The following is a 12444-nucleotide window of genomic DNA, read 5'->3' on the forward strand; positions in this document are numbered from 1 at the left end:
TATTTTTTGGGTAATTTGTAAAGCTTTGGACATAAAAAGGAAATTAAAAAACATTGACTGGTTTCCCTTTACTTAAGCGCAAGCTCTATGACCGGGAGCAAGCTCAAGTGAATCAGAGATTTAGGATGCCTGGGCATGGGTAGCACGACCAAGGCTTATAAAGATCGGTAGCACAATGGAAACTTAGAATATGGGAGCTCATGAACTCAAAAGTGCATTCAGGTGACCCATGCATAACTACGTTGTCCTTTAAAACAGATAACCTCTAACACCCCTTTCTGAGTAAACCAGCAGAAACACCAAAAGAAGGGGGGAAATGAAAAGGAAAAAGTATCGCCTTCTTTTATTAGGCAAACAGAAGCCCACGGTTAACATACGAAGCTCCCTTTCGAGCCAAAGGATAAATTATCAACATAAAAAAATTAGCCACTCCAAATACTTGATCTACATGGCTGGGTTGATGACTAGGAAATCCTTCTTTATAGCAGAACTTCATTGAAATTTTGTTGCGTAGCTGCTTTCCAGTTTCACAGCTCCATGCTGAGTCTTGACCAAGACGTAGAAGCATCCTATTCTTCCTTCATGCAACTGTATATGCTATGGACGACTTTAACAGAGTTGATTCTCAGACGTGGTTCTCTTTCTCCATCTGTTTTATGGATTTCTAGTTACAGCAACCACATGTACATGGTCTACTGGACTCATTTCGCCAAGTTGTGCACGTTGTGTTCATAGAAAGGGATAACACAACTAGACAGACGAAAAATTCCACTGTGGGGGTCGCCCGCATGACCAGCGGGGTGGTTGTGAAGGTGTTGTTGAGTTGAAGACCCCGGATCAAACCCCGCTGGCACACGGGTGTGTCCGTAGCTTTCAGAGGTGGGCCATGTAAGGCAGGGTGGTCGTGGGGCCCCACCCAAGGTTTTTCCTCACTTGGGCAAGGGATCCTCCTTATAAAAAAAAGGAAAAAACTAAACAGATGAAAAATGGTTACTGCATTGCATCGGATGTTACCCTTCAACAATGGATTTTGAAACTCTTTTCTTATAGCAGGCATGTTGATCAAACAGGAAAACATCTTCAGCAGACATTGAGAATGCTCCTGTCCTCAAGTAATGATGGGAACGCCGCACCCTGCAATCAACAAAAATGGTATGAAATCCTGATATTGTATGCATATCAGTGTGCATCTGTGAACGTGCACATTGGGTTGTGCAGGCAAGTGATACCTGCCATATCTAGTGGAATTATCTGCTTCTGCCAGACGAGCAGATTCTCCCTTGGAAATTTGGCTCAAGAATGACAAGTATTCATGAAATGCAGCACCCCTGGAAGCCATATATGATCGCATAGGGACCACTGACAGCAGTGCATCTGAAAGCATCAGGCTATGTTCAAGTCTGTGGAGCAAGGCAATGAGGGGCAAAAAGTTAACCCTAAAATCAAGTCACATAAAAACTGCACATATGACAAACTTTGTGAACAGATAAGAAAATATAATGCATCCAGAAAAGAATACAATTGCAAATACTGAAAATGAATATCATTAATGATTGAAGAGGTGCTCCTTTAATATTATTATTGATAATACAAACAACTACTATCATTATAGCATAATCAATCTTTCAGCAGGTAGTGGCCAATTAACCCAACAATATAAACATCCAATTTTTCTCTTCCAGTTCCAGAACCATCATTAACGGAAAATATACAACTCTTTAAATGCGTTAAGGAATTTCGAGTTTGTGGTTTTGTTTTAATAACTGAAAGAAGTAGATGAACATGATTAAATCAAGATTCACCATGAGAACAACATTACTCACTGCAAAAAAATCACACTCGTCATAAAGTATCAATTTTTTCTAATTGGAAGAAGCAGATGAAGGAGACCATAAAATAAGATTCACAAAGAGAACAAAATATCAACCTTGTGAAAGAAAGTACCTATCAGATGGCATCCCCAATGTCAATTTCTCAAGAAATTTTGGATGACTAGATGAATCATCACCGCCGTCCAGCATAACCAATTTCCCCAGTGCCAGACCATCCATGTTGGAGGACAGCATCTCCAGAGCCAAGTCAAACTCAATGGTAGGATCCAGATCTCTCTTCATTTCAGCACACTTCTTTGCATAAAAGCAAAGGCCATGCTCAGCAAATGTGGACATTAACTCCACATGCTGATCACCACCATATTTCATATCTTGTTCAACAGAGGGAAATATTGATGCTTGTGGATAATCCTGCAGAAGCATGTGGTAAGCCTCTTGCAACATTAAACAGTATTTCCATTGGTGCTTGTCTCAGAAAAACTGAATTAGCTAAAAGCCACTTACATCAATAAGGGTATGACCAACACTAAGCATCACATCAGCATCAGAAATAAGTTCAGTTAGTCCGGTAGCAATTTTCAGCGAAGAACATGCACATTGTTCTGTTTCAATACATGACTTGATTTCCACCCCCTGGCTCCGCAGCTTCTTCCATGTCTCCTGAACTAAATCAGCCATCACTGGACGCTTCAAATTTCTTTTGGTCATAAAACCGGTAGTAAAATCTGCACGGCTGCATTCATCTATCAAAGGGCATACTCCGAAAATTTCTTGTGGGGGCTCAACAGGAGAATCATCACAGCCAAGAATCGACTCTGCAGCCATATCACACATGCCCACATACATAGATTCAGAAACCCTGTCCAATTCTTGATAAATTTTTCCTGGGTTAATTAACTCCGTTCCAAGTTTCTTCAGCATATTTGCACCCAAGAAGGGGGCATCCTGCATAGTATCAGGAAAGCAAGACAATGATGATGTTTGCTCCAAGTCTCCTCCATTGTCTATTTTTGTTTCAGGCACGAAAGATAGTTCTGGGATGCAGGATGCTTCAGGAGATCCATTCTTTTGATGACTGCAAGGATCTTCATTTGTCTTGGCACCTCTCAGAAGATCCTCATGTAACTCCAGATTGGGATAATCCACATTAGGAGGTACCTTCACAGGAAAGGAATCACTCGAAACATCTAGCAATAATTCTTCACCAAGATGCTGAGGTAGTTGCTCTGACGGATCTAGTTTGTCAGTGCAAAGCTCATCTTCAGAGTCTGAAAACACAACACGCCTTCTGTGCCTTGACTGCTTGGTCTTTTCTACAAACTTGGAAGGACTAATATTATCAGAGATCATTGATGACTCTAAAGCACACTCATGCACTGACCAGTTCCATTTTGAAAAGTCATTCTCATGGGCTTTATTGGTTATGTCATCATTCTCATCTCCAAGTAGACCATCCAAATTTTCCTCAGTGACCAGCTCTTCTATTATGGTTTCATTGGTCAACAAAGTGTTGGTTTTCATTTTGGTCAATGATTCGGAGATCTCCTTCTCAATATATTCTGATAACTGAGAAGGAAAGCCCCAAGGAATCACCTTCTGTATCACATAATGTCCAGCATCAATATTGAAAGGTAGTGACCCGTAAGCACATAAAGATTTATTGCCTGAAAACCATCAGAAACTACTGCATTAGAATTTCTCAATTCCGTACTTGTGCCAAAGGTACCAAAAACAATGATGATTAGGGAAGGTATCATCAAGCATGGCAGATTGGATACCACAAGCAGCTTGCTGTTTAGATTCACTCTTGCCAAGTGCATGAACAACAACCTAACGACCCTGTGCAAGCAATTTACACTTTCTCATAAATAAGGGGAAAATATCCATTGCTGCATTTCAGAAAACGCACAAAGGGACATAAAAGGTGAACTTCTGAATCATGCAGAAGAGAACAGGAAATGATGTGTAATTTTACTCTGGCAGCCAACTAGAGAACTTGTATGAATTACCGTCACAAAGACATGGACACTAACCATGACCCCATACAAGTTTAGGATGTGAGTTTCATAATTTTTTTCAAAAATAAGACATAAGGACATGGATTTTTCCATTGTTTAATTGATTAAAAATATGTCTAATTTTTAATATATAAGAAATTTATTATTGAAAGTATTTTTCAAAACTATTAAATGATTACAGAAACTAACAAAATATTGTCTGTACATGTCATGGGCATGTCACGTGTTGTCCTCTTGTTGTGTCCAGTCACTAGACACAGCCAACACATGTTCCTGTGACAGAGAAATTACCTGGCTTGAAATTAAAGTTACCAAATTTATTGTGAGCACCTCTCACACTGATACCTATATACATGCATGCATGCAATCACACACACCATATAGGCATATAGTAATTATCCATACACGAGTGTATCATTGTAACTGACAGCAGCTTTGCTAAAAGAGTAGGCACACCATGATCCCACAAATTTCCACCTGCAGGAATTATGCTAGTGAAAAGGGCATTGAGAGGTCAGCGCTGAGTCTAAAGTTAGTCCAGCCACCTACAATGGTGAATCCATTGAAAGGATCATTCTCCTGCCACTTTCAGCCACAGCAAGGCTGGATATTGCTGAAGTGGATAACAATCCCACCATGATAGCACCAAACCCTGCGGGTTTCCAGCTTCATTGGGACTGGGATGTAAAACTGCTGAATTCTGATTGTCCTATAAAGTTGTTGAACTTTGTGTTTTCTGGTCAAGTGACTCAATGCATCCATATAATATTTAGCAAATTTCTGACAAAACTTTCCATGCTATGCCCTTTCCAGATATTGAAATCCTCAACAGGCTTACCTCCTTGACCTCCTCTACCCTGGCACCAAAACTGGAGGAGCATGATGGTCTTCCTTATATCACCTTGACAAAATCTAACAACATGCTGTATTAAATGATATGAAACACTGAGGGCCTCTGAAACACAAACCTACAAAAGCCATTTATTTATTAGTTAACAGTTAACCCTTTTGGTTCATATATGCAAAGAAATTTTAAGTAATAGATAAACTAAGCATATACCATGTAAACATGGGAAACCAACTCATCTAATGATGGAAGAGTAAAATTGATCACAAGCCTATCCAAAAATGGAGGCAGAATAGGGTCCCTACCTGTAAGGTTGAAAGCATACAACTTTAAGATCAGAAACTAAATAAATGCACAAGTATTATAGTTGTAATGACTTAAAATTAGAAATGGCCTTACTATTGCTTGTTAGAATAATGGGCCGCTTCGCTGTTTCAGTAAGTTCTAGTATAGTTGCAATTAACCCACGGTCTTCATCAAATATTGTATCAAAATCCTCAAAGAGAATCAGAGTCTTAGTTGCAATTTGACTACCTATGTTCCTATACTCCATAACATTACAAGAAACTTCCATCTCCATAACATTTACTTGTCCCAGGCAAGATGATCTTGAAACAGACTCAGAATTCTTTTTTTCAACATCTTCTGAATCTCCGCAATCCATGCTTTCTGTTTCAGCTAGGAAGATTTCTGTAAGATGCTTATTCCATGATCCAACAACATCTTCATGAGACCTGTAAAAAGAAATGCAATTGAAAAAGTCATCAGAATTTGCCAGCAGCTAGAGTGTCAAAGATTGCTAAAGAGTTTACCTCTGAAATTATGGTGGTCATGATGTGTAAGGCACTTTATGTATGAACTCCAAATCTAATGTTTACTGATGTAAGCATGACATCACATGATGGATGAACATGTAACCATGCTCAGAACAGAAGAATACAATACATTTTAATGAATCCAACTTTTTATCCAAGGTTGTCTGTATCATGATACAAGTGCGTGTCATACCATACGATTCAGTCTCGGTAAACTTAAAAAGTGTCAAAAAGTTATTTTTTCGTTATTGGGTTTTAAAGACCTCTTGATGGCCAACTTTCTCATTTGTGTAGAGGCCAATAGAGAGGTATTCACGCACCCTAAGACTCGTGAGAGCAATTTGAGGGTTGATCTGTGCGTAAGGGAGAAGAATTTTGTGGTTTCATCAAGAGTGCATTTCCATCATTTTTCTACTCAAAGAAGTGAGTTAAGGTAAAAAAAAATTTATTTTCTTTTTATTAAACTTTTTTTGGAAAAGATGGCATCAAATGATCCGGCATGGCAATGGGGCACTCAAATAATGAGTGAAAGCCGGTTGAAAATTGAGTGCAACTATTTTCATATTGTTATTTCGAGTGATATCGCTTGGTTGAAGCATCATTTAGCCGAGACACATCATAATGTTACCACATGCACGTCAAGAAAATTGTTGGATGTCGTAAAATAGCAATGTCAGCAAATACTGAATGCTTTAAGAGAAAAAGAGACGAGTGAGGCAAAAATAAAGTGTGTGAAGCCCTGGGATGACGAAGATGAGCTCCCTACTTCCGATCCTACAACCTCTAACATAGCATCAGAAATAGGAAGTTCTGCATCTAAAAGGAAAAGGGTGGTTGGCGTTAGTAGTAGTGTCGCGGGCACAAAAAAAAGAGGATAAAGAAGAGTAAGAGGAATTTCTTTGAGAGGGAGTAGAGCTAGAGACTCTATTAATAGTTTTTTCCCTCCTATGACTACCCCTGAGGGGCAACCCGACATTCGTACTGATATGACTCCTCAACATTTAATCAAACAGACAAATGTCACAGTTGGGAGATTGTTTTATGATGCCTACATTCCTTTAAATATGGCAAATTCATTACATTTTCAGGCCATGACAGATGTCATAACCAATATTAGACCTGGATACAAGATGTCTTCGTATCATGCTTTAAAAGAAAAGATTTTATATGCTAATGTAAATGAAGTGAAGGCTTATTGTGATGCGATGAGACAGTGGTACAGCATCATGGAGGATTGGTAGGCAGGCAGAAAGTCAAGGATCTTGATAAATTTTCTTGTTTATTACCCAAAAGAATTATATATTTGAAATCAATTGATTTGTTTGATACACCCAAGACAATAGATGTATTGCAGAGGTTCAACATCAAAATATTGTACAGTTCATTACTGATAATGCAGCAAATTATAGAGCAACAAGTAAAGAATTGGCAGAAATTTTTTGGTCATTCTTTTGGACCCCGTGTGTTGGTCATTACATAGACCTCGTGCTTGAGGACATCGACAATAAGGATGAGGTACATCCGGCAATCGAATGCTACCAAAAAGTTACTAAATTTATTTACAATCATGCATGGGTTTTAACTCTTTTGAGTCTAATGATAAAGTACATTAGTGGTGTTAAGTTGATTCGTAGTGCAGTTATTAGATTTTTTACAAATTTTTTGATAGTGCAAAGTCTAGTAAAGAATATAGCTGCACTAAAAAAATGTGTTCATCATATGAGTGGAATGCATATATATCCCCATGCACAAAAAATAAAGCTTAGAGAAATTGTAGATATTCTATTTAGAAGTGAATTTTTATATTCATGTATGAAGTTGTTAAGAATAACTATATCTTTGGTGAAGGTGCTTCAATTAGTTGACAGTAAAGACGAACCAACTATGGGTTATCTCAATAAGGCCATGAATAAGGCAAAAGAGGTTATTAGAGATAATTTGAAGAGAAAGAAAAAATTGTAGATAAGGTAGACGAAACTTCATCAACCTCTTCATGTTACAACATATTATTTAAATCTTGCATTTAGATGTTCCACTACGTTTAAAATAGACATGAAAGTGAGGGACTTTTGAATTGCATCGAAAGGTTGAACCATGATTATAGCATTCAAGATCAAATTAATAAGGAAATGAAAACTTATGATAATGCATTGTATGATATGAGGAGACCTGCAGTTATGCAAAACCGTGGTACGATGCATCTAGGTAATTTATTTTATCTATTTCAATTTTAATTTTAAATTGTTATTTAGTTATCATGTTTTGTATGATTGTATATTTGTTATTGTTTTACTGATTTCTCATTTTCCTATTTTTTTTAAGATATGCGGTGGGCTAGGTTTGAAAGTGATGTTCCAAATTTGAGAACTTTTGTCATTAGCATTCTTAGTCAAACATGTAGAGTAAAGTGGATGCAGGAGAAACTGGAGTGTCTTTGAGCAAATCAACACCAAAAGAAGAAATAGATTAGATCACAAAAGACTTAATAACCTCGTCGACGTTTGCTACAACTTACGATTGAAGCAGAAGTACATACAATTATAAAGTTTATTTGTCATTTTCATTCAAAACCCAACTAATTTTAATTTTAATGTCATTTTTTAGGCAAATCGAAAAGTTATCAACAAGGAGGCACAAAAAGCAATTTATGTAATATCGCGTGTTTTCGTACTTAGCAATTTTATGATTTGTCAAAAATTTGGCTAAGTCTAGAAGAAAATTTGATTGGACCTCGTTATTAGACCGATGTTTTTGAATCTGAGCCTAGCCCAGGTCTCATCTACAAGGTTGAGACAAGCTAATCGAAGCATAAAAAAGAGTTTTATTTTCAACCTTTAAATTCAAACAAAATTCGGGTTATTTTCGGGTAAAGTTCAGAATTTGATATTCGTGTAATATGGCGTTGGATGCATCTGGGTATACTGAGCGCAACAGTATGTTACTTTTTCTAATTCGAGTTTCAGTTGGCCTGAAAATCGTGTTTTTTCCAAAAAGGGAGAAGTTTTTCGAATTGGATCCGAATTTGGATCAGATTGGATCCGAATTTGGATCGGATTGGATCCGAATTTAGATCGGATTGGATCCGAATTTGGATCGGATTGGATCCGAATTTGGATCGGATTGGATCCAATAGATTTGATCTAAAATAATATGGATCTGGACTCTAACCAAAACCCATATTAATATGAATTTGGTGTTGTCCAAAATTTATTTGGATTTTTGGAAATGAATTTTAATGTCGGATCCGGATCCAAATCCAAACCTATGCCCAACGTTTTTCTAGTTTTAAATTCAATAACAAGCTTTAATTTGGGTTAAATAAGGTTGATAAGCCTCTCTAGTTAATTTGCTATTTTTGGAAAGTTTTAAATAATTATTAATAATTTAATACTAAATAATTAATAAATTATACTTAATTCCGAATTTTTGTTTTTATGGTTGTTTGGGACTTCTAAATGGAGTCCTTAAACATACCTAAGAAAACTAAGGAAAGTTAGAGAAGAGACTTTTAAATAAAATTTAGAAACTTTGAAAAAATCAAATTTTTAAAAGAGTATCGAAAAATTTTGGAAAGTGAGAGAGAGTTCCATTTAGAGATTAGCTCCAGCCCTCTCTAGAAAATTTGGATGGATAAGAGGGGGTGTCACCCCCTTTTTTTTTATAAATAGCCTAAAAAAACAAAGAGGAAAGAAAGAAAAGAGAAAAAAGAGAGAGGAAAGAAAGGAAAAAGAAAGAGAAGGAGAGGAGGAAGAAGGAAGAGCCCTCTTCTCCAGCCATCCACCATTATTTTTCCTTGTTCTTTCAATTTTTGCAAAAGTACGGGTTTTGTCTTTTGGATCAAGTAAGAAATCGAATGCCGATTCGATTTCCATGTAATATTTGGGGTAAAACCATAGTTAAAGAGTGATTCTATATGTTCACTCTAGAATACATGGATGAGGATCCATGGATCCTCTTTCATATATGTGTTTTTGGTTCTTTACACACTCTAAAAGAATAAAATTCTGTATATGTGTTTTTCATGCCAAAACAGAATTTTATTTCATGTTAAAGATGGCTTTTAAGCACCTGTTTTATAGTGGATTGGATTCCTAAGTTTTTGCTCTCTCTCTCTCTCTCTCTCTCTCTCTCTCTCTCTCTCTCTCTCTATATATATATATATATATATATATATATATATGCTATTGGATGCATGTATGGTTGTTATGAAAAAGAAAAATCTATGTAAGCATGTATAGTTTCATAGAAGTTTGCATGAGCATGTCAATAACCAATGCATACTTGATTTTTATTCATGACATAGATGTATATTCCATGGGTGCATTAATAGTTCCTTTCATTCGTTTTTAAATCAGATTTCTGTACATGCCTATTTCTGTGCTAAAATAGGATTTCTTTTATGATAAAGAAATAGTTTGTTATGGGTTTTGGGGTTGGGTTTCACGCCCTAAAGACTGGGCTACCAAGTGTGGGTGCTATTCATACGATCATGGACCCCTATGCATTGATTTTCTTTTCCACAATAATGACTCTTATACGTGACGGGCATGGAACTGTTTAGCACTTAAGTTAGTCACACTTTGGCTCTACTGCTGCCATGTTTAGCAGAAATCATGGTTGCTTAGGATTTTGCTTTCAATGTTTACTTGAATAGCTATACGTGATGGGTTTAATAAAGGGTTAGCTATGCCTGTTGTGATATGAATTGTTCACGTTAACATGATGAATTTCAACCTAAACTGGAATTGTATTTTAAGCTGTTTATCAAAACGGCTGAATTATGCCTATTTGATGTTGTGTATGAGTTGTTCTTTGGCAAGGGATAGATCTGGCAGCACATGGTAGGTGCTGACAGACCATGCTAGGTCCAGCAGTTTGGGCTGGGCATATATATATATATATATATATATATATATATATATATATATATATATATATAAACAGCCCGGTTTCAACTGGCCTGGCAACCCACCCGACTAGGCTCGGCTGGGCAGGCCTTGGTCCTGCCAGGCCAGCCAGTCGGCTGGCTGCAGTGTTATCAAAAACGCGCCTTGAGGCGCAAAAGGCGCACCTTGCCTTGAGGCGCGACCCTCTGTGCCTCAAGGTGCAAGCATGAGGCGCAAAAAATTTTATTTTTTTTTTATAACAAGATTTCAGAGACATAATCAACAAAGTTTTCGTAGGTTAATCTCATATATTTTCCAGTTATTTCAGTTATGTAATAAGTTTATTAATATATTACTGTATTTTAACTTTTGTTGGTTAATCTCGTATATTTTTCACTTATTTCAGTCATGTAATTAGTTTCTTAATATATTTTAACTTTTGTTGGTTAATCTCATATATTTTTCAGTTATGTAATCAGTTTTTTAGTTAATTTTATATGTTAATCTCATTTTTTAGAATAATCTCATATATTTTAACTTTTGTAGGTTAATCTCATATATTTTTCAGTTATGTAATCAGTTTCTTAGTATATTTTAACTTTTGTTGGTTAATCTCATATATCTCACATTTTTTAGAATAATCTCATATATTTTAACTTTTGTAGGTTAATCTTATATATTTTCCAGTTATTTCAGTTATGTAATCAGTTTCATAGTATATTTTAACTTTTTTTTGGTTAATCTCATATATTTTCCAGTTACGTAATCAGTTTTTTAGTTATTTTTATATGTTAATCTCATATTTTTTTAGAATAATCTCATATATTTTAACTTTTGTTGGTTAATCTCATATATTTTCCAGTTATGTAATCGGTTTCTTAGTATATTTTATCTTTTGTTGGTTAATCTCATATTTTTTAGAATAATCTCATATATTTTCCAGTTATTTCAGTTATGTAATCAGTTTCTTAGTAAATTTTAACTTTTTTTTGTTAATCTCATATATTTTCCAGTTATATAATCAGTTTTTAGTTACTTTTATATGTTAATCTTATATTCTTTAGTACTTATTTGAGATTTTCTATTTCTTATTGGTCGTCATTTCATCAATAAAGCATTTCTTTATTTATTTGTATTTTAGATATTTTTTATAATTTTTTTAAAGTTTTTAAAAAAAATGTGAGGCTTACGCTTTACGCTCGCCTAGGTTTTTGGTGGAGCGTCTCGCTACGCCTCAATGCTTTTTACAACACTGGCTGGCTGAGTGCATGCCTGGCCAGGCGTGACCAGGTGGGGCCACTTCTTGACAGCCCAACTGAACCCATTCAGCTGGCCCGGCCTGTCAGGCTGTTGGAGCCCAGCCGAGTGGCTCCGCTGGGCAGCAAGCAAGAAAAAAAAAGTACATGCGCTTTTCACTGTGTACAACACCTTGCAACCTGTAATTTAAAATAACCCTATCATCAGCAAGGATAGATAAGCATTTTATCTATCTATGTACACCATGGTTGCCAGTTGAGGAAGCGGGAGCAGGAAGCGATACGGGAAGCGGGAGCGGGAAGCGAGGCACTTTCAAAATTTTAGGAAGCGGGAAGCATGGGACCACTTAGGAGCGAGTCGGGAATCTTCTCATAAGCGACCTAAGAAGCGAACTAGGAAGCGAGGAGGAAGCGAAAAAAATAAAAATAAAAAATACAAAAATACAAAAAAAATTGAAAAAAATGGGGAAGTGTGATGGGAAGCGTGATTCTCATTAAAAGGGAAGTGTGCTTCCCATTTAAAAGTGGTGCTTCCCCGCACGCTTCGAAAGCGTGACGTTTCACGCTTCAGGGAAACGCGCTTCCCCTTTTACCTAGGCGCTTCCGGTAACTCTGATGTACACCTCAAACAATGAATACAAGTACAAATATCAAGATGACATAAAGAAGTCAAAACGTAAATTATACTACAGATTAATAGTTGGAATAACCACTAAATGTATTGATGAATCTGCATTAGAACCCTTATTGGAAAATTTTTGCACATGCCATTGTAGGCAGCGACATCATC

At 36.4% G+C, this 12444-nt stretch overlaps 1 protein-coding gene across 1 annotated transcript in view; it reads right to left on the reverse strand.

Moving 5' to 3' along the window:
• Nucleotides 1–12444, reverse strand: part of LOC149841270 (uncharacterized) — an 18079-nt gene continuing 5635 nt past the window's right edge. Inside the window, exons 4-11 of the mRNA XM_090005227.1 lie at nucleotides 5097–5431; nucleotides 4911–5002; nucleotides 4689–4818; nucleotides 4142–4195; nucleotides 2337–3496; nucleotides 1945–2243; nucleotides 1230–1400; nucleotides 1–1134 (exon numbers count right to left, since the gene is read on the reverse strand). Of these exons, the coding sequence (XP_089861353.1) occupies nucleotides 1011–1134; nucleotides 1230–1400; nucleotides 1945–2243; nucleotides 2337–3496; nucleotides 4142–4195; nucleotides 4689–4818; nucleotides 4911–5002; nucleotides 5097–5431 (2365 nt within the window). The 3' untranslated portion in view covers nucleotides 1–1010. The remainder of the gene's footprint in view (nucleotides 1135–1229; nucleotides 1401–1944; nucleotides 2244–2336; nucleotides 3497–4141; nucleotides 4196–4688; nucleotides 4819–4910; nucleotides 5003–5096; nucleotides 5432–12444) is intronic.

Source organism: Nuphar pumila, chromosome 4 (assembly GCF_984573655.1).
Source record: "Nuphar pumila chromosome 4, dmNupPumi1.hap1.1, whole genome shotgun sequence".
NCBI classification, from domain to species: domain Eukaryota; kingdom Viridiplantae; phylum Streptophyta; class Magnoliopsida; order Nymphaeales; family Nymphaeaceae; genus Nuphar; species Nuphar pumila.